Below are 21,972 nucleotides of genomic sequence, written 5' to 3'. Positions count from 1 at the left end.
CGGTCAGATCTGACTGTGAGGAGACCTTTTTCTCTCTCAACGACCGTCGATCGATATCCTGTAGAAGCGGGAGGGAAATTGCACACGAAGGACTATCTTGCCRCCGCCAGCAACCCACGTCGCGCAAACCCCAAAGTGACTTACTTATGCACGCACGCGATGACGACGACATATCGGCCGGCGGAATGCTCAAGTCCGATTGCGGATGCGGCTGCGGCTGCGGCTGCGGTTAGGGCTGATCGGTGGTTGATCGGGTCCGAGGGCCCGTTCCGCTTCACGTGACTCGACACTATCCACCTCATCATGAGCCTTTCATCCCTTCCACTTACCGGAAACAGCAAGCTCTGCCTCCCGCAGGCCATCAGACCTCCCACGCACATCCAAGCGTGTGCACACAATCTCTCGGAGGGAGTGTCGCTGTACAGTATCACAGCTTCAGCCAGTCGGTAAGCACGAGCAGGCTATCATTGCCATATGGTTTCGTATTGTGCTCATTCAACAAACCATCCCCAGCTTCGACTTACCTTCTTCGTCCTCGCTCTTCCGCTCATGATTTGTGCATCACCTCACCTCACCTCATTGCGATTGTCGGCTCATCTCGTGGCAGTGGATCTGTCGGGAGCAACCCTCACAGCATTTCATCCCAACATCCATCAGCGGCTTGCTCTGCTCTCTGCTCTCTCTCATCCACCCTCGACATGCTGTTCTCCACCACCAATCTCTTCAAGGGCATTGCGTGTCCTGCAGGGGCCAACTGCAAACTCACTCACTGCATCTACTCGCATGATGCCCCAGAATTGGCCGCCACACAGCCTCCACCCGCTGCCGTCGTACCTGCCCCCCCGCCACCATCCAATGATGTAGTCGAGCCAGCGGCAAAGCGACGAAAAATCACTTACAACACTCTCGCCGACAAGCCTCTAAGCAGAGCTGACATGATTCGATCTCAACTGGCAGCTGTTCGACCATCGGCCTCGTCTTCATCTTCCAGTTCACATTCATCAACATCTTCAACATTGTTGCATCCACCTCGGACTCTTGTCAAGCCGGTTTCGCCCCCACAAACCTCCAAAGCGGTAGCAGCATCGGGAAAAGTCGCATCTTCAGCTGCACCTCCATCCAGTTCAGCAGTCAAGATTGAGACTCTCAATCCTCGTTTGATCCCCAACGATCCCGTCGGACATGCGAAGCGTTCTCTCTTCATCAAACACCTCCACGCCGAGATGGTGCGTCTTAACAAGCAAGTTGGTGACGCGGGGGGTCTCGAGGGTGTCATGTTTCTGCCTGAGCAGGAGCTGATTAAGCTCGCGCTTGACGAGGAGGAAAAGGTGGTCCGCGAGCAGCCCAAAGTCTACCCAAACATCATCAAGCAACGAATCTCCACTCTGAAGAAGATCTCGACAGAGGATTGGACGAAACAAGTTCAAGCGATTCGAACAAAAGACTCGACAATGCCGAAGAAGAAGAATAAGTCCAGTGAGGAAAAGGTCATCAACACCGGGCTCGAACTCGAGCAGGAGATATTGATTTTGCCGCACCTGGTCGTCACCGACCAGTCCACCCTACAACCTCATGGCTATATTCCGACGCCACCAACCCCGCGCGAAGCGTCAATCGCAGCTGAGGCGGTAGAAGCCAGCCGCAATTATGAAGAGTGCGATCGCTGCGCCGCGCGATTTCAAGTCTTCCCCGACCGCAATTCCGAGACGGGTTTGTTGACAGGAGGGGGAATTTGCAAATTCCATCCCAATCGTCCCATACAACCTCCAAAAGCCAACAAAGGCGAGGCGCTAAAAGCAAAGGTTCACCCGTGTTGTAATGAGACGATTGGAACTCCCGGCTGCGCGGAGAATGAGGAGCATGTCTTCAAGACGACTTCTCCAGCGAGACTGGCGGCTGTCTGTCCTTTTATTGTCACTCCGGAGAACCCGACACCCCGCCGCTCTCCACTGAATGGGAAAGAAATCAAGGCGGTGGTCTTCGATTGCGAGATGGGCTACACCTCCCTCGGACTCGAGTTAATCCGTCTGACAGCACTATCCTGGCCCGAGCACGAAGAACTTGTGGATGTACTCGTCCGACCTCTGGGTGCCATTATCGACCTCAACTCCCGCTTCTCCGGCGTCTACCCTGAAGATTACTCGAACGGCAAGATCCCAGTAGTCGAGGGACCGGCCAAAGCACGCCACCTCATGTGTGAATATCTCACTCCCAGCACCCCTTTGATGGGCCACGCCATCGACAATGACTTGAACACCGTCCGACTCTGTCATCCCACCATTGTGGACACCGTTCTCCTCTTCGCCCACTCGAAGGGACTCCCCATGCGACTTGGCCTTCGAATGTTGAGTCAGCGATATCTCGGCCGCGCGATCCAATCTGGAGTGGGAGGTCACGATTCCAAGGAAGACGCGATCGCTACGGGAGATTTGGTCAGGTGGAAGGTGGGAGAGAAGTGGAAGGCTTTGAGGGTGGAGGGGTGGAAGATTGACGAGGGTGGATTGGTGCGGCCGGATGGGGATGGGGTTGAGGATCCTGCTTGGGCGGAGGGGGGAGGGAAGAGGAAATTGGCTGATTTGTTGGAGGATGTGGGTGAGGGGAGTAGTGGTGGTGGTGGTGGTGGCGGTGGTGATGTTGGGGAGGAGGGTGTGGCAAAGTAGGATGATGATGATGATGATGTTTCTCTCATTCTCGAGGGGAGAGTGGTCGTGGTGGTGAGGAGGGAGTAGTATGATATGATGATGTTCCTCTCGTTATCGACGAGGGTGATTTCTGATGAGGTCTACTCTACTTTCACAAATCGGGAATCAGGTCATGTATTATTGCAGTGGTCTACTAAAACCACCATCAATGATCATCATAGCCTTCATCATCATAGTCACATTGCATCAAACATATCCTCCAGTCCTTTTGTTTTTGTTTTTTGTTTTTGCATTTTCATCTGTGGAGTAGGTGTGGGAGGTGGGAGTAGGAATGGTAGTGAGAGTTTTATAGAGGTCATGTGGAGTAGTGAGTCTACCTACTATACATACAGCCCCATTCCTGCATATGGGAAGACTGAGCTGGAAGTCCGATCCGTTTCCGCATCAAAATCATCGACAGACAACAGAATGGAGTTCGCGCATGGGTGGTATTGGATGAAAAAAGCCTCCGTGTCTCTATGTCCTTGGCGTGCACGATTCCTGTTTGCGGGCTAGGTATACTTTCCAGTTCCTAGGTAAGACAGACTAGCTTTCTTTTAATGTAGAGGTGGAGGTGGAGTGGGAGGTGGAGTGGGAGGTAGAGGTGGATAGTTGGAGGTGGATATGGAGAATGGGAGTGGGGGTATAGGTATAGGTATAGATATAGGTGGAGTCACATGAAGTTATGAGTTGTCCACGGGTGTGAACCAAACTTTTGAAAARCTTTGTTATGTCCTTCCGATCGATTGTCGATTGTCGATTCGCTTTACCCTATTCGGGGAATCCACCCATGCCATGGAAGAACTAGAGCTAGGTAAGGTAAGGTACGGATCGATGAACCGAGAAAGAGTGGAAGGCTTTTCATCATGTCCCGAATTTTCCGCCGTTAGGTTCATGTGGGCATGGTGGTCATGTGAAACGAAGGACGGATGGACGGGTTGGCCGTTGGTAATCATCTAAGGTACCCACCCAAGGTAAAGAGTACCTAGGTAAGGTGCACATGTAGTAGGTACTACGAATGATCGGATCAGGTGATGAGTTTGGTAGACATGCCCGTTGTTCGTGTTAAATATATAAATATATATATATATAGCTTTTATCCGTCGCGCGGGGTGTGGATTAATAAACAGTACTCCAACACGCGTACGAAGTATTTATTACCTTATATATACTTTCCATCGGGCTGTTGTTCTCCTTGCAGGGATTACCTATATACATTGCTTGGCCGGTTGGGGTTTTGTGGACCTTGCCCCTGCACTTGCGCGCCTGCACCTGCACCTGCACCTGCACCCTGCGCCGGAGCCAACCTACCTACCTTACGGGCAGAATAGCGGGCGATCAAATCATCTCTCTCTCCCCTCCTCCCCCGAATTCATTTACTGATTTGATTGTGGCTGCCCAAAGTCACCCTTGGGCCTTGCCTTGTCTTGCCTTGTTCTGGTCTTGTTCTGGTCTTCGCTTCCGTTCGCTTCACTTAACTCCACACTACACTACAGCTCTTCAACTCGTTTCTTGTCCTTCTCTTCCACTACCAACCAACCAGCTGGTTCTGGGGGAGGGAAATTGTCGCCGTCTCAGATCGGACGGAAGATAGAAGGCAGGAAGGRATTGTATTGGAAGGGATGAGTCTGATTTCCCCTCGAGTCACGATGCCGGAAGGGCAGAAACGCCACGGCGGCAAGGGGCGGGAGAAGGTGCTGCTGCAGAGACAGAGACCGATGGAGAAGGACAGGGAGATGCAGGGTCTCGGCGAAACAGGCACCAGGCGATATGACGCACGTCGCGCGGAGGATGATGGAACGGCGGAAGAGGAGGAGGAGGATGTGACGGAGGGAGTGGAGGAAGAAGAAGAGCAAGAGGAAGAAGACGACGAGGAAGAGCAAGAAGAAGACGAGGAAGAAGAGGAAGTAATTGCGCACCAGACACCAAACACACCCACACCCGCCAGAAAAGTCAAGCAACCAGCACTACAACAACAACAACAACCACCACCCATCATCACCCACAATCTCGTCCTCCCTCGACGCCTTCTCCATAAACCTCCACCCGCCGACCGACACGTGGAGCAACAACCCTCTCCCACTTCCCATCCGCAACAAAGATCGCTCTTTCCCCGCTCCCACCTGCGATCCCGCTCCGACGGCACAGTCCTCTTCTCCAACTCACCCTCGGCCTCGGCCGCCCCACCCATGGCGCGAACGCGCAGTGCCGACTATCTCACTCCCCAACACGCCGCGCAACAAACCCACCCCGCGGGACTGCGAACACCACCCACACGACAACGCTCTCCATTCGGGGAAGAACATCCTCGACCCCGCTCCCCGCGAAGTTGGGAGGGTTCGGGAATTCCCAGCATTCAAGAAGATGTCGCGTTGAATATCCCTCTCTCCCGCCCTCTGATCCCTCTCGCTCGCTCTTCTTCGGGGAGTTTGCGAAGAAGTCGACCTGCTAGTCCTCTTCACAGCGTTACAAATGCGGTGTCCACTCCTTCCACCAACAATTATGCTGGTAGCATCAACTATGCTGGTAGTCATACTGGCAGCGCCAACTACGCTGGGAGTGCAGATGGGAGTGAGCGAGGCAGTCCACAACTCGGACCCATTCAACGCTACTACTCCAACGAAGCATATCCCTCGGCGACCTCCAGCAGTGCAAGTCTGTCCAGCACACCTACCAGTTGGATGTCGCGAAGTCGCTCGCCGAGCATCAGCTCGCTGGAGACGATTGAAGACGCCGGAGAGGAGATCGAGATGAAGGAAGCCGAGGAGGTGGAGAAGTTGAGGGAAGCTGCTGCTGCGGATGCCGAGGGAAGTCGCAGGAGTTCCTTCGATGGAGGTGGTGCGGGAAGATTGAGAGGTGTGCTGGGGAGGGAAAGGAAGAGGTGGAGTGTTTGTGGAGGGGAGAGGAGGGCGGATTTGGACTTGGAGACGATTTGGGAGGATTGATGAGGATTGACGGGGAGGGGAATGGTGAGGATGGAAGAAGCAGTCCAGTTGCAATGTTTGATGACGACGTCTTTTACACCTTGGGAGTTATGGATTGGGGGAGAAGCGTGGGAGCATCTTGTTTATTGYGGGGGTACTACCGATGGATGGATGGATGGATGTTTGTTTGTTTGTTCGTTCTTGTTATGTAGCATGCGGACTGCTTTGCGATACCCCAWTAAAATGGCGATTGAGGAGTTTGTTCTTGGCTTGAATTGAATTGAAATCATATGATTATCTTGGCTGCAGTGGAAGTCTGGGAAATTGTCTACATCTTTCGTATAATCAAGCCTGTACTGTGTGCTGTATGGATGATAATGCTCGCATGTGACGGGTATGAAAGATGGAACCGTACTGTATAAATGTCTAGTGCTCGCATGTGATAAGGTAGGCATGAAGATGGTGGAAGAAGTAGAAAGGATGGAACCGAACTGTTTACCTTGAATTTTGAGTGCTCGCATGTGATGGGTATAATAATACAGGATGGAACCGTACTGCATAAATGTCTAGTACTCGCATGTGACTGGCATAAAAGATGGAATAAGCATAGAAGATGGAACAAGAATAGAAGAAGATGGAACAAGGGCTGATGAAATTGAAGATTGCCGCCTTGAGGGTACTTGGAGCAGCTGAAGATGTTAGACTTCTCTATAACAACGATAACATCAATAACAGCACGACTAGGCAGACGTATTTCACAAGACATATTGACTCTCTCTAGGGCTTCAATTATTTTGTGCGAATAATTCAGCTACCTACCTTATCGCGAGCATTATCGTGGAACAGCCCACCCGAACCTCTGCCGTGAATGCGACTTGATCATCACCGTCAAAATTAATGATATTAAACAACAACAACATTAACAACCAACAACGACACCCTAACCTAGGGCTCTCAAGAAAATGACCCCTCAACACCCCCTCCCCCCACCATTCTCCACCTCCCCCTCCCCCTTCACCCTCATAATCCAAGGCGCCGAATCCCTCCTCTACCACACCACCTCCCCCAACAACCCGACCGAACCCTGCGCCTTGAAAATCCGCCCCTCGAAACTCTGGCGCCACCCACTCCTCGACAAACGTCTCACCAAACAACGCATCCTAGCTGAATCGCGCGTTTTGGTGAAATTATCCCAAAGTTTGACGACGGGGCAGACCCGGCAGCTGTTTTCTGTTCCTGCGGTTTTGGGCATGGATTGGGAAAATGGGTGGTTGGCACTTGAGTGGATTGAGGGGAGGACTGTGAAGGCTGTTATTCGAGGACGGAGGGATGGAAGGGAGGAGGATAATGAAGAGGAAGGGTTGAAATCCATGATGAGAAGAATTGGAATCGCCGTCGCCACGTTGCATTCTTTGGGGATTGTACATGGGGATCTCACGACTAGTAATCTTATGCTGAGGGGGAATAATGTTGATGATGGAGGGTTTGAGGGGGAGGTGGTGGTGATTGATTTTGGATTGAGTGGGCAGAGTGTGCAGGAGGAGGAGCGGGCGGTGGATTTGTATGTGTTGGAACGGGCGTTTGGGAGTACGCATCCTAGAGAGGAGGGGCTGTTTGGGGTCGTTTTGGAGGGGTATTTGGAGGGTGCTGGTGGGAAGTGGGGGAGGGGCGTGTTGAGGCGGTTGGAGGATGTGAGGATGAGGGGCAGGAAGAAGAGTATGATTGGGTGATTGGTGGAGTTTATGAGATGATGATATGACATGATATGAGATATGAGATGAGATGAGGTTATGATGGTCGGGAAATCCTGGCCTCGCGTTCTATGCTGGGTGGAAGAAGAAGGGAGGCGTGATTTTCTTCCTTCCTTTGGGAGACTTTGTGTGGATATGAGTATGATGTCCGGACTCTCTTACAAAGTGCCGGATCCTCTCACAGACTGCTGGATCCTCTCACAAATTGCTGGATTCTCTTCCCAACTACCACCTTCTCCCACAACAGCAAACCCCAGGGATCCCATGGCCTCGCATCCCACCTACCTGCCATTTCGAAATCCTCGAGAACTGTTCCTACCTCAGAGTAAGGTATATATTGTCGTGGGGGATTAATACCTCTCGAGTCTTTAGCATCGAACACGACATATCTTAACTGACTAAGGAGGACATCCATCTCAATCCCTCCAGCAAGGCAGGCAGGCAGGCAGCCATCCCTGTTCTTTCTCAAAATGCGGGTGTATATACGATGGGCACGAAACGCTCCGATATCACTGTTCTTTCTTGGAAGATGAGAAAGGGGTATATGTATGCCCTTCGATCCGTCCACTCCTTAACATTAAACATGGTGAAATGCTGGGTTGAGAAGTGATTGTCTGAAGATCTAAAGTACTAAGTGGCTACAAGATGGTGAACATATGACATGGATTGGTCAATTGAGTGACTAGCCACCGTCCTTTGAACAATACAGATCTTCAAGTCGTCACGGACTGACTGGGCAATCATCGCTTCATACCATTCATCGGAGACGAATGCCATCATAATATGTACTACTACCTTCCCTCTACTTTGCCTCGTACAAAGCATGAAACGCCGACCCAGTCTCCCTCAACAACCCCCTCGGACATCCCACCTCAACAATCTGCCCCCGATTCAAAACAACCACTCGATCAAAGTCGAGGACTTCATGCAATTYATGCGCCACAGCAACAATCGTTCGACCGACGAATTCCTCCCGAATCACCCCCTGCATTAAACTGGCAGTCGTACTATCCACGCCACTCGTCACCTCGTCCAAAATCACCAAGTTCCCACCCTTGACTAAACAGCGTCCAAGACAGAATAACTGGCGTTGTCCATGCGAGAGTGGAACATCTTCCRTGTCGGCGTCCAAGCCCCCATTCTCATCAATCGCTTTCTCCCAGAGATGGAGTTTCTGTAAAATGTGTATCAAACGCTCCTCACTGACTGAATGATAGGGATCCAAATTCTCACGTACAGTGCCCCTGAGAAAGAAAGGTTCTTGAGGGAGAGTATTCAATCTCCTTCGCACTTCTTCCCGCGGTATTGTGGTGATGTCTACATTATCAATGGAAATTCTCCCGTGGTCGATATCCACCGTTCGGAGAAGTGTGCCTGTTAGAGATGATTTGCCGCTCCCTGTACGACCGCAAATGGCCACTTTCATCCCGGAATCAATGACAAGGTTGATATTTCGCAGGATGGGGTTGGTTAGGGAGTCGTACGAAGCCTGCACATTCTCAAACACTATCCTGCCTTGCGTTGGCCACTCGTTTGATAAACTGCCCTTCTCCCCGGGAAGATTCTCATTCTGGACGTTTTGCTCATACGCGCGAATCCGATTGATCGCTCCAAGAGCTGCTTCTACTTGCGTCCATTCAGTCACTAGACTCTGCACGGTAGAGGAGAAGATGACGATATTGAAGAGCGCCACGCCGAGAAACTCGGTGGATCCATTGTGGATATTGGTGGCGATTGCCACGAGAGTAATGGCTACTCCCGCGTTGAGAAGATCCAGGACCAGAGTCAACCATCGCTGCAGGCAGAATAAGAGATAATAAGGTCGCTGGGAGTTATTGAGTGCTTTTAAATTCCGTTCCGCGTATTCTGCTGTCCAGCCATATGCCCGAATGGATTCAATACCGTGGATCGTTTCGAGGAAGTGCGAGAAGAGAGGGGCTTTTGCTTCGATGTCGAGGAGGCGCATTTGGCGGGATGTTCGTAGGTAAAAGAGGGATATCAAGATTATCACCACGATGAGGACGGGTATCGCGGCTGCTATGTATCCGGAACCGGAAAATACTAGTGCTGCGGTGACGATTGTTGACATGAATTGGAAGATTGCCTGGTTGATGGCTTGGGGGAGATCGTTGTCGATTAACTCCAAGTCTTGACTGAATCGATTCAATGTCGTTCCTGCGTCCGTGGAGGTGAGGAAATTGGTTGATGCGCTGTTTACAATTAGCACAGCTTTTCCTCATCGATAATAAACAAAGGATTGGGATTTCCCATACTGCATCGTGGTATCTAGCAATAGCTCGTGGAATCTCTTTGACGTTTTCGGCAGTAAGAGTAAGTTGAATACCCTTGGGAAAAGATTAGCATCCCTCTCCATGTGGAATGGATGAATGAATGAGAATGATTCCCCAACAATACATACGAGTCTGCGATTGCACATCCAACGAGCGTCAAGAACCCCAACCCGGCAAAAACACCAATCCAATAAGGAATACGCTCATTCGGATGTTTGGCATTGGCATTCGTCCACCATTGTAGCCATAGCGCTATTCCCGTCATCTTATTAGCACAAAAAAACATCTTGCAAGGCTTACTCATGCACTCTCTCACGCATACAAGGTGGGCTTGACTTACAGGGGAATGTGAGGCCGAAAACCAAAACGGCACACGCGAGTAAATATAGCGTTATCAATGGCCATCCTGCTATACGGGCGTAGTAGAGGTAGACTTGCCAGTCGCCCGTCTTTCGAGCATTTCCATCCTTTTCAAAGTCATCCAGGAGACGATGGAGTTGTTGTTCGTCGTCGTCGTCGTCGGCAGAATCTGAAAATTTCTCGTGGGTTGTAGTAGTAGGACCGGGTAGAGTTTCGACGTGTGGTGTATCCTTCTCCTCCTCCTCCGATATCGTGTCGAGACTATTGCTAGATTTGACGGTTATTTGTGCGTCTTGCTTTAGGATACCCCCGTCGGTACTCAGGGGTATGATATGATCTCCTAATTTCAAGTGATCGGTAGAAGTTGTAGCCAGCACGACCGTGGCGTTCATTCTAGTAAGTATCCCCGCCGTACCAAATACAGTTTCTATAATGTGCTGTTCCGTAGCTCGATCCAGACCTTCGAGTACTCCATCCAATAGCATGACTGGTCGTCGGGAATAAATCGCCCGAGCAAGTGCGATGCGTGATTGTTGTCCTCCACTCAGACGGGAACCTCTATTGCCAATCAACGTCTGCTCGCCTTCGGGTAATTGTGCGAGATCGTGGGATAAAGCACAGGCGGAGAGGACTTGTTGATACCAGTTCTCGTCCCAGATGGACTTGCCGATGATGTTGCTGCGGATGGTGCCCCAGCTACACCATGCCTTTTGCGAGCAGTAGGCTATTCTTGAGTCGGTTGTCTTGAGGGAACCTGAGAAGATAGGCATCTCTCCGAGGAGAAGTTTGAGCAGTGTGGTTTTGCCGCAACCGATATTTCCGTGGATGATTGTTGTCTGGCCTCGTGGGATGCGAAATGTCAAGTCTTTTAGGATGGTTTTGCCTTCGTTTTCATAGCATGCTGTGATATCTTCGGCGTCGAAAGCGTTCATAGATTCGACCATATCCAACTTGGCCTTTTCAGGGTGCGGCGGCGTATATCTCTCTGGAAGAAGTGTTCTGTAGTCCTCTCGATCCCGAGATACGAGATACTCCTGGATACGTCGGAAAGAATTGACCAGCGTCTGGAAATCTTCCATGCCGTCCACGGCATATTGGACAGGTTGCTGTAGTAACTCAAAGAGACTCAAGGCGCCAAACGCAACGCCTGCTGTTAGTGTTCGTTGAGGATCACTAGACTTGGCTAGCAATATGTACGTCAGAAATCCTAGAACTGGAGCCATGGCTAGAGAAGCAAAGGCTGGACGAAATTCATAGTCAGTCATGAATTTTGATAATGTCAATGACAGGCCTACTCACAAGATACAAAGACGAAAATGTTCAACACTCGATGACGCCTTGAAGCTCGGATTTCAGTAATCCTTGATGCAGCAATGAGCGAGTGAACATGCTCCATCAATCCCGTCATTTTGATTGCCTTCATCGCGCTCAAAGCTTTGGCAGTAGACGCCAGACGATCCTCTATCGCTTCCAGCCAGGGGATTTGTGCGTTCCCGGATGCCTTTGCAATGGGAATGCCGATTGCAACACAAACTACACATACAGTCATCAGTCAGTCCTTTGGGGATGAAAATTTCTCAGGGGATCTTTTTTTTTTCTTTCTCAACGGACATGCTTACTGCCCATCCATGCCAAAGGAGGCACCATTGCAATCCCGAGAAAGTCATAGAGGAACCAAAGTGCTATGCCGGCTTCAATCACACTGGCGTATAAATCGTGGATGATGTGCATGCTACCCGTGATACGATCTATATCCGCGCTCATAAGAGTCACTGCTTCTGCATTGTTGTAGGTGGAAGTCTCGGCGCGGAGCGTCTTGTCGAATATCATGGAGACCAGTGACCCGCGAACCATGGTGAGTAATCGGTAGGTCTTGTGCTGATAGACGGAGTATGATAACTTGTAGCTCGTCAGATGATGGAAAGTGTGGGCTTCAAATACAAGGGGAATGGTGATGCGTACTGAAATCCCAATATAAACAATGGCGTATGCTCCTATCAACGCGTAGGCGGTGGTAGTGTTGCTTTCTAGACCTTGAGACGCCGCGGTGAAGTCTAGTACGCTTTGTACGAGGTATGGCTGGGCGAATGCAAATCCAGCGTAGGCTAGTCGAGGGAATACGCCTGCGAGTGCCGCCCATTTGAAATGCTGTGCAAATACCCATAAAAGGTCGTCATCGTTTGGGGTTTCTTCTTTTTGTTGGCGAAGATTGTTCCACTTTGTTGTGATGGCTGATGGTTCGGAAGCTGCGAGGATCTCATCGTCGAGTGGGAGCAGGGTATTAATTGTTAACAAGCTGCGGAAGCCTTTGATGAAGACCGCATTCAACCAGAGGAACAAGGCACGGCTCAGAGTACTGCTCGTAGCTTCCAACGAGGCAGTCTTGGATTCGGGTCTTAACATCCCTCGCTTCTCAACCAACTCGAAGCCCAGAATGAGTAGTTTAACCAACAGACTTGTCAGATTGACTCTAGCAATCGTCTCACCTTGCGATGTGAAGAACAGGGTCCTTGTCCGGGCCAGATCCAGGATGGAAGTGATACCAAGATGGAGAACGAGCATGGTGGATGGCCGCACGGAACGTGTGTGCTCAAGGTAGGATACTACTGGCAAGAAGGCATGGATCACTATGCTGAATGAGATGCATACCAGGGTGAATCGTGTTCGCGGTACGCCATTAGGAGCCCATAGTGCTAGGAGCGCGATCTGAAGACCTTCATATGTGGCATAGCAAAGCTACTGGTTGTGTCAGTTATGATCTCATTGTGTTTGCTCTAATATATCCGAAACTCACCAGTTTAGTTGGGAGGAGGAATGATGGGAACACTATGGCGGCTTTGTGGCGAAGCACGACTATGCGAAGGATCGCCCATAGACCTGCGTGTCAACATCGTATTAGCGCTTCTAGAGATTTCGTGCAGATTTCTTTTTTGGGGGGTTACTACATACTAGCCACCAGTAGTGGAAGAAATGTCAGGATTTTCTCCTCGAAAAGTAAGGTGAAGTCGAAGCCATTCAAGCAAGCGTCGGACACAATGGGCCCGAATTTATCCTCGACGACTGGCGTACAAGGCATGTTGCTGCAGTGGTGGAAGTTCCAACACAGAACGAAGAATTGAACCTCGAATGAGCGTGGATGGAAGAGATTCCGCCTCTAGATCTCAGGAGGCCAGAAGGAAAACACCCTTCTCATCTGGCGTATGGACTGCRAACCATTCCAACCCATATTCTTCTGATCTGCAACGGTACATCAGCTGAGCTCGGTTCCTGTGCAACGTCCAGATAGACCCGGGTTTCGTGGTGGCTCTAGCGGCGTGTCTTGTTTCATCTTGGTCAAATTATGGCTCAAGGCAGACCTCGGGTTCCTATGATAGCCTCAGCCAAACCCGGATGGATGTACTCCCACCTCAAGTGCGCTGCCTATATAGAGTATAGCGGGATGCACTCTCTCGGGAGTTGAAATGCCGTCTTTCGTAATGATCCTCTCTCGGGGAGGTCGTTCCGCATTATTAATCTGCATGCAGGTGGCGATGAGTTGCATGCTGACTTGGACCCCCTTTTTGGCTTGGCAGGAGTTTGGCAGAAGGGAATATGCAGGTGGATACCATCCAGGTCATTGACAGTTAAGCTACACAAGGCTGATGCTTGGTCTTGTACTCTGCATGCATCTCACGTTTAACGAGAATGCGAAGAAGTGCCGTTTGGTGGATATTGTCTTGGATTACCGCTTCGGGATGCGTATTTTTAGTGGATTGCCTGAATGCCTCGTCGTTGAATTCGACACAACGTTGGAGTCTAACGTTATGTAGTTCCCTTTATTAACTGACCTGGTGGTGCTCGGAGGGCTGGTGTGGCTTCCCCGACGGTACATGAGCTTTTCGTGGTGCGTGCTGGGTATGCTGGGTCCATTTCCGGGTACAAATTGGACGTTCCATTGCAATGATGCCTGGGTGTGCCATTGAGAATTGTGTGACCACACATTACCTTTAAGATACTACCATTGCAGAGCCATCAATGGTTTATATCGACAACTAACACTGCTCCGTCAGGCCGCTACAGGATGGATCTCTCAGTATGCACAGAGCCGCCTGGAACTAGCAACCATGGCCTAACCAAGAGAGAGGATCCATTTTCTTTGCTTCCTCCGTTCATCATCAAGTCGGAGGCCATTGCTCATACTGTACAACTCTGCCGCGTGAAGATTTCGCAGGTCGTCGATCTAATCCCATGCACACCTCTTCAAGAAGGGTTAATGGCCATCACGGCTGTTAGTCCAGGGGCCTACGTATCGTGCTTTACCTTTGATATCGAGACGGAGTCAGACKTCGGAAGACTGCAGCAAGCTTGGAACAAAGTCGCAGCCGCCAACAGTATTCTTCGGACGAGGATCGTTAGTATACCAACAACACAAGGCGACATTCTCCTGCAAGCCGTCCTAGATGACCCATTACGGTGGATAGAAAGGGAAAAAATCGACGACGGCCCAGATTCCCGGCTTCGAATGGGACTTGGAGAGCGACTTGTAGGCCTTTCATTCATCAGCTCATCCTCCAGCACACTGTCCCGTCGGCTTTTCCTCGAGATTCACCATGCGTTGTATGATGGCTGGAGTTTGGATCTAATTCTTGAAGAGGTCGAAAGAGCATATCACGAGCAGCCAGCGAGCAGACTGCTCCCGATGCAATACTTTATTCGCCACCTGCAGGTTCAAAACCAGGGAGAGGAAAATATATTCTGGAGCCGGTACTTTGAAGGCACCCGTGCCATACACTTCCCCACAGCGGTGAAAGATATACAACCACAGCCCAATAGCCAGATCACCCTCAATATACCAAACTTGACGTGGAGGAACCGCGATTACACGCGAGCCAGTATCGTTTCGGCAGCTTGGGCGATAGTGGTCGCAACTGAAATGGACACCGAAGAGGCGCTATTTGGGATGACCGTCACTGGTCGTCAAGTTCCTTTGAAAGATGTAGACCTCGTTGTGGGACCTACGATTGCAACTGTGCCGCGGAGAGTCTCCTTGAAGTGGAACATGTGCTGCAATCATCTCCTCGACGAGGTGCAGCGTGGAGCAGCAGAGATGATTCCATTCGAACAGACTGGGATTCAGAAAATCTCTCGGATGAGCGATAGCGCTGCATTGGGATGCCGGTTTCAATCACTTCTTGTCTTGCAGCCTGTGGATTTTGCTGGGGATTCAACTTTGAGCACTCGCGTTCTTCGTGAAATTGCAGATCAACAATCGGGATCAACATCTGACWCATATTCTGTGGTCGTCGAATGTCAAATGGATGAAGACGCAGTCCAGGTGCGGGTGGCGTTCGATTCGAGAGTCATAACCCAGCAGCGGATGGAGTTTATCGCCGAAAACTTCGTATATGCCATTGCTCAGCTTTCTGACAGTGATTCAGCAAACCGACAGCTTACGACCCTACAAGGAGGATCCTCGGATGTTCATCAAGCGTGGGAATGGAATGATATTGTGCCCGAGCCTACCCGGGAGTGTGTTCACAATGTCATTTCTCGCAAGGCCATCCAATACCCCTTGTCACCTGCGATTGATGCCTGGGATGGCAGTTTCACCTATGGGGAGCTGGAAGACCTCACCACAAAAATCGCTCTCCATCTTCACAGTAGATCGCTCAAAGGGAAGGTCGTCTCGCTTTTGTTTGAGAAATCAAAGTGGATGCCGATAGCTGCCGTTAGCGTGATGAAAGCAGGAGGTGTCTGTCTTGCTTTGGACGCCCAACAACCTCCAGCTCGACTGAAGGGGATAGTGACGCAAGCGGAGTCTGAACTGATTTTATGTGCCGAGAGCAACATCTCCCTTGCGCAGCAGATTGGAGGACATGTACTTGTCGTTGGACCAGACCGCCAGTGGCCGAGGGGGGATTCATCCACCCTGCCGACCGTAGTTCCATCTGATGCCCTCTACGTCAACTTCACCTCAGGCAGTACCGGGATCTCAAAGGGAGCTATCAGCACGCATGAGGGCTTCTGTTCTTCGAGAACTCACCAACAGAAGACACTGGGGTTCTCCGAATCATCACGTGTGCTCGACTTCTCCTCCTATGCCTTTGATGCGTCCTGGGCGAACTGTCTGCACAGTCTAACTTCTGGGGGCTGCCTTTGCATTCCCGCACAAGAGGAGCGTGATAATGATCTTGCTGGTTGCTTGAAACGATACAACATCAACTCGGTGGATCTCACGCCATCTGTTGCGCGGATTGTCGGTCGCGAGTCTCTTTCGCAGCTATCTTCCCTCATTCTAGGCGGGGAGCCCGTTGTTCCTGAGGATGCCAATCTAGCCGGCCCAGATACCAAGATCTTCAACGTTTACGGACCTGCTGAATGCACAATCACTGCAACACTGGCGGAACTGCGACCAAATGACATTTCCATTGGGCGTGGTGCAGGTGTATGTACTTGGGTCGTCAACACAGACACCGATACTCTCAGCAAGATTGGAGAGGTTGGTGAGCTTTGGCTGGAGGGACCTTTGGTAGGCAAAGGATATCTCAATGACCCACAACGTACGAAAGAATCCTTCATCGAGAACCCTTCCTGGCTGGTCGCGGGTGTCACTGGTACATGTGGCCGGCCTGGTCGGCGGGGAAGACATGGAATACTATATCGTACTGGTGATCTCGTTCGATATAGAGCGGATGGATCGTTGATATTCGTGGGGCGCAAGGACACGCAAGTCAAGATTCGTGGGCAGAGAGTTGAGCTGAGCGAGGTCGAACAGCACATTCTGGACGCCCTACCGGTTGATATTTCTGCGACGGTGGTTGCGGAGTTGATCAACCCAGTGGATACCCGCGGAGGCGCTCTTGTTGCGTTTGTGACACTGAAAGATGCAGAGATTACCGACATGACTGAACAATCACACAATGCGGCTGTTGAAAACGCCGTGGCGGGTGTGCTGGCCAGCCTCGCGCAAGTCATTCCCCCGTATTTGATACCAGCCGTCATAATCCCCTTACAGAGACTACCTTTGCTCAGTTCAAAAAAGATTGACAGGAAAGCATTGCGCACTCTCGGTGCGAGCCTCTATACTCAGCATCGCAACACTGGCAGTCGGGCGGAAGAATGCTTGGACTTGCAGCCTTCCAATGATGCAGAAACCATTCTCCAGCAAGTCTGGATGTGTGTTCTCAACTTATCCATGGACGAAGTACCGATCAACAAGTCTTTCGCCCGGCTCGGTGGAGACTCCATCACTGCAATGCAAGCCGTCTCACAGGGTAGGCTTCGTAACATCTCGTTCACCGTAACAGATGTACTGGAAGCTTCAACGATTAGGAAACTCGCTCCTCGTTGTAAACTTGTTGCACCACCGCAAGCGTTTGAATTGAGCCAGCTTGGGAGTGCGGAAGAGGGTACAGGGGACGGGAATCCTTTCGACTTGTCTCCCATCCAGAAAATGTTCTTCGAGGCATACCCAGAGGGCMTCAATCATTGGAACCAGAGCTTCCTCCTGGAACTTGAAAGACCAGTTTCCACAACACTGCTAGACAATGCTTTGAAAGCTGTCGTCGCACGCCACGGAATGTTACGCTGTCGGTTTGAAAAGGATACAAGAACCGGTCAATGGATACAGAGAGTCATGCCAAAGACTGACGGTGATGCTTCTCTCCTGCAAGCGCACGTCGTAGACTCCCTCGAGCAAGTTTTCAAGACCTCTCGATCAAGACAGCAATCGCTTAATCTCCAACATGGTCCGGTCTTCACCAGTGACTTGTTCCAGATATCTTCTACTGGAACTCAGCTCCTTCTCTTATCGGCTCATCACGCAATCATCGATCTCGTATCGTGGCGTATTCTATGGGTTGACATTGAGGACTTTGTAGACCACGGGAAACTGCTTTCGCACCCGACAGCCTCCTTTCAGCAATGGTGCCATCATCAGATTGTCGTGGGATCCAGCCTCTCTCCTTTGTCGGTCTTGCCCTATGTGTTTCCTGAGCCGCCGTTGAACTTCTGGGGCATCTCGCCTTCGGACAACACATATGCAGGGTGTGAGGCTCATGAGCTCAGCTTTGATTCGAATATCACCTCAGCTCTATTCGGAGCAGTCAATGAAGCTCTTCGTACCGAGCCGATTGAAATTATGATCGCGGCATTGATGCATTCGTTCCTGCAGATATTCCCTGAGCGAGAGCCGGCGGTTGTATGGCTGGAGGGACATGGCCGCGAATCACTCGACGAGACACCTATAGATGTCACCAGTACAGTCGGATGGTTTACCACCCTCCACCCTCTTGTCGTTCCTATATCCCTGGGAAGTACCCTCGTGGATACAGTCCGTCTCGCCAAAGACAACCGACGGCGTGTACCCAACAAAGGCCAATCCTACTTTTCCTGTCGTTACCACAGCGAGTCTGGACGGGAGATATTCAAAGGACACGGCCTCCCGGAATTGGTCCTCAACTTCTCGGGCCAATTTCAGCAACTGGAGGCCAGAGGAGGCCTTTTCACGCGTCCGGACAGCTTCGGCGTGGAGAATAGCGATATTGGCGAGATCGCTCCAACAGCAAAACGTACCAGCATGATCGAGGTCAACGCAGCAAGAGAAGAGAACCAATTCCTGGTCACATTTTACATCCACAAGGATCTGAAGCATAGAGAGAGGCTGAAGGAGTGGATCACTTCCTTTTCTCATACAGTGGAGTCTGCGACCGAGGAACTACTCCGTCATGCTCCGAGTTTCACCTTGGCCGATTTACCTCTACTGCCTTTGTCTTATTCGGGCCTTGATATGCTGCTGAGACAGCAACTTCCCCGTTCTGGAATCTTGCCAAGCGATGTTGTTGATATATATCCATGCTTACCGGCGCAAGAAGGTATCCTGCTGAGCAAGCAAAAGATGGCAGCTTCATATTCTACATCAACAGTCTGGAGCTGCGTGCCGGGACAAGGTGGTTCATCCGTAATCTCCACATCGATGCTTGAGGAAGCTTGGAGGACAGTGGCGCAGCGGCATACCATTCTGCAATCCGTTTTCGTGTTCAACCCTGAAGGCGAAGGTTTCGTCCAAGTCCTCCTCCGTGACCCGCACGTTCACATCGTCACTGTCGATGCTATCAATRAGACAGCGGTGGGGAGGTTGGAGAAACTTGAAGGGGTAAAGTTCACATCCCGCGAACCGGAACATGCATTCTTCATCTGCCAGTCCAGTACGGGTGAGGTAGCTTGTAGACTGGATGCCTGCCATACCCTCATTGATGCTGCCAGTTTGAGTCGACTGGTAGAAGAGTTGACATATGAGTATGAGGGCACTAGATTGGATCCCGCAACACCATTTCGAGACGTTGTGAGCCATGTCACAAGCATACCAAAGGACCAACGTCTTTCCAGATGGAGCAAGCTCTTGCAGAACGTAAAGCCATGCCAGTTCCCAATTCAGGCCACTAAGTCCCACCATGGCGGTACTATCGAGCGATTCAGCTACATATATCTTCCACAACCTGCAGTTGAAGGCGTGACCGCCTTTTGCAGGCTGCAAAACGTGACTCGCTTTGTCTTTATCCAAGTCGCATGGGCGCTGGYTCTGGCTCACTTCACCGGCGAGAAAGATGTCTGCTTTGGCTATCTTTCTAATGGACGTGACACACCTGTAGCTGGGATTGAAGACGTCGTCGGTCCTCTGATGAGCTTACTCGTAGGCCGCGTTGATCTTCGCGGGTCAGTGGAAGAAGTGCTCCACAATACCTCGCAGGCGACAATTACGCATCGAAGCATTCAGCACACTTCTTTGGCCGAAATCCAGCATCATCTGGGTATTTCTTCTCAAAATTTGTTCAATACGACACTTTCGGTGCGGGCAGCAGACAAGCTGGCAAAGAAAGGAGGCATTACATTCCATCCCCAAGCTGGCGAAGACATGCATGAGTTTGATGTGGGACTCAGCGTCATGATTGAGCATGATGCGATGGAGGTGGTCTTGGAGTATCGAGAATCCTGCATCTCTGCTCAGATTGCGCAGGAAGCTGCTAGGGTTTTGGCCCAGGCATTCGAGTTCCTTCTTACCACGACAAGCGACCAAGACAGCAACACACACCTCGAGATAAGGGACGCCTCGGACTCATTTTTCAGGCACGTTGTTGGAAGTGAGTCGCCGGTAGCGAGGAAGTTCTGGTCGGAGCAATTCGCTGGCATCCAGGTCTCTCACTTCCCGTCAACGCCGCTCACTCCAACCGTCGAAGCTGTTGACGATACCTTAGAGCTTGATTTTCAAGATTTCACGTCAGAAGGACAAGAATTCACAGCTTCAACCGTGCTTAGGGCTGCTTGGGCGCTGCTAGCATGCCGTATGACTGGTTCTTACGAGGCAGTCTTTGGTATCACCGTCCCGAGTGACACCAACACCGGTACCGCACTTCCCATGCGTGTCGTGGTCGATATGCAGGACAGCGTAGCAAAGTTTCTCCGTCGGATTGAGTCCCAAGGTGATGACATCCGCCAATTTGGTCGAATTGGATACCACTGGCTCAAGTCATTGAACGACGAAGCGGCGGTTGCTTGCGATTTCCGAGCTGTGGTGGAAGTACTGGATGATGCTGTCGAGCTGCCTCCGATGCACGCCGGGGCTATATCCATCCGATGTATCATGAGTACCCAGCGATGTACGAGACTCCAACTTCGGTTCAACTCAAGCATCATGGCAAGAGAACAGGCGACACGCATGCTCCGTCAGCTCAAGCAAATCACTAGCCGACTGCTCGATACAAGTCTGAGAGATCAAACGCTCAACAGCGTAGATATGACCAGCTTGGAAGACCTGCAACAAATTTGGCGGTGGAAYGCAACGGTTCCAGCAGCAGTCAATTCGACCATGCATGAGCTCATCACACTCAAAGCCCATGAACAACCCTCCGCCCCATGCGTCTGCGCTTGGGATGGTGATCTGACCTACCAGCAAGTGGACGATCTGTCGACAAAACTAGCCATTGAGCTCGTCGTTCGAGGCGTCACGCCAGGCTCGGTGGTCTTGCTCCTATTTGAGAAATCCATGTGGATGCCCATTGCCGCGCTCGCAGTGATGAAGTCGGGCGCGGTCGCCATGGCTACAGATGCCACCTCTCAGTCTGAGCAAAGACTTGTTGCAATGGTTGAGAAAGTTCAGGCCGCGGTCTGTCTCTCGTCGCTCGCGAATGTAGGACTGGCAGGCCGTTTGTGTGGTACGGTTGTTATAGTCGGTTCGGAACTGTACAAGAGTCCACTGTATGCTCCAGAGAGACTTCTCCCTGCGGTTGGCGCAAAGGACATTCTGTTCGTGCAATTTACATCGGGGTCGACGGGAGTTCCAAAAGCTGTCAAGATTACACACGGGAACATGTGTAGCGCCGTAACCCATCAAGGACGAGCACTTGGCTATCACAAGGACGCCAGGGTTTTGGATTTCGCCTCTTACTCATTCGACGTGTTCTGGTCAAATCTCCTCAACACCTTGATCATTGGTAGGTTTCCCGTCCCTAAGGCGTGATGGATCTTTCACTGACATTGACAGGTGCTTGCTTGTGTGTTCCATCGGATGAGGAACGCCATAATGACTTGTCTGGTGCTCTTACCAAGTATGCAGTCAATTTCGCGGACTTGACACCATCCATTGCGCGTTACGTTTCTGGCCTCGAGAATCTCTCCACGTTGGTGTTGGGGGGTGAGGTGGTGCTCTCATCCGATCGTAAAGTCGTCGGCAATGACGCATCAGTTTGCAACGCCTATGGGCCCGCTGAGTGCACTCCAACCGCGACTATCCTACAGCTATCGACAGACGGAATTGAAAGTTCCATCGGACGAACTGTTGGATTATGCGCTTGGATRGTCTCGCAAGATAATCCAACACAACTGTCCAGTGTTGGTGCTCCTGGAGAGCTCTGGCTGGAAGGAGCACTTGTGGGCGAGGGATATGTAGGCGATGGGAACAAGACCGCCCAACAGTTCGTCCATGATCCAG

General features: G+C 51.1%; 5 protein-coding genes; 4 read left to right on the top strand and 1 right to left on the bottom strand.

Annotated features, from left to right (window-relative positions):
• Window positions 1-698: 698 nt before the first annotated feature.
• Window positions 699-2,660, top strand: RCC_08347 (related to RNA exonuclease 3; the record flags this gene model as incomplete). Its single annotated transcript, XM_023773598.1, has 1 exon — window positions 699-2,660. The coding sequence occupies one exon, from the start codon at window positions 699-701 to the stop codon at window positions 2,658-2,660; it is 1,962 nt and encodes a 653-aa protein (XP_023629366.1).
• A 1,670-nt stretch (window positions 2,661-4,330) lies between these two features.
• RCC_08346 (uncharacterized protein) lies at window positions 4,331-5,626 on the top strand (the record flags this gene model as incomplete). The annotated part of the gene is made up of 1 exon (XM_023773597.1): window positions 4,331-5,626. The coding sequence occupies one exon, from the start codon at window positions 4,331-4,333 to the stop codon at window positions 5,624-5,626; it is 1,296 nt and encodes a 431-aa protein (XP_023629365.1).
• A 941-nt stretch (window positions 5,627-6,567) lies between these two features.
• On the top strand, window positions 6,568-7,335 carry RCC_08345 (related to Serine/threonine-protein kinase BUD32; the record flags this gene model as incomplete). The annotated part of the gene is made up of 1 exon (XM_023773596.1): window positions 6,568-7,335. One exon carries the CDS (start codon window positions 6,568-6,570, stop codon window positions 7,333-7,335), a length of 768 nt encoding a protein of 255 aa, XP_023629364.1.
• Window positions 7,336-8,158: 823 nt separating this feature from the next.
• Window positions 8,159-13,083, bottom strand: RCC_08344 (related to multidrug resistance protein; the record flags this gene model as incomplete). XM_023773595.1 has 9 exons in its annotated part: window positions 8,159-9,566; window positions 9,630-9,701; window positions 9,776-9,899; window positions 9,988-11,247; window positions 11,307-11,540; window positions 11,627-11,906; window positions 11,970-12,743; window positions 12,802-12,884; window positions 12,957-13,083. The coding sequence occupies 9 exons, from the start codon at window positions 13,081-13,083 to the stop codon at window positions 8,159-8,161; spliced, it is 4,362 nt and encodes a 1,453-aa protein (XP_023629363.1).
• Window positions 13,084-15,300: 2,217 nt separating this feature from the next.
• Window positions 15,301-21,501, top strand: RCC_08343 (uncharacterized protein; the record flags this gene model as incomplete). The annotated part of the gene is made up of 1 exon (XM_023773594.1): window positions 15,301-21,501. One exon carries the CDS (start codon window positions 15,301-15,303, stop codon window positions 21,499-21,501), a length of 6,201 nt encoding a protein of 2,066 aa, XP_023629362.1.
• Between the last annotated feature and the right edge of the window lie 471 nt (window positions 21,502-21,972).

This window comes from Ramularia collo-cygni (genome assembly GCF_900074925.1).
Source record: "Ramularia collo-cygni strain URUG2 genome assembly, contig: RCC_scaffold14, whole genome shotgun sequence".
Lineage (NCBI taxonomy): Eukaryota > Fungi > Ascomycota > Dothideomycetes > Mycosphaerellales > Mycosphaerellaceae > Ramularia > Ramularia collo-cygni.
The sequence above is the reverse complement of the archived record's forward strand: the minus strand, read 5'-3'. Positions and strand labels throughout refer to the sequence as shown.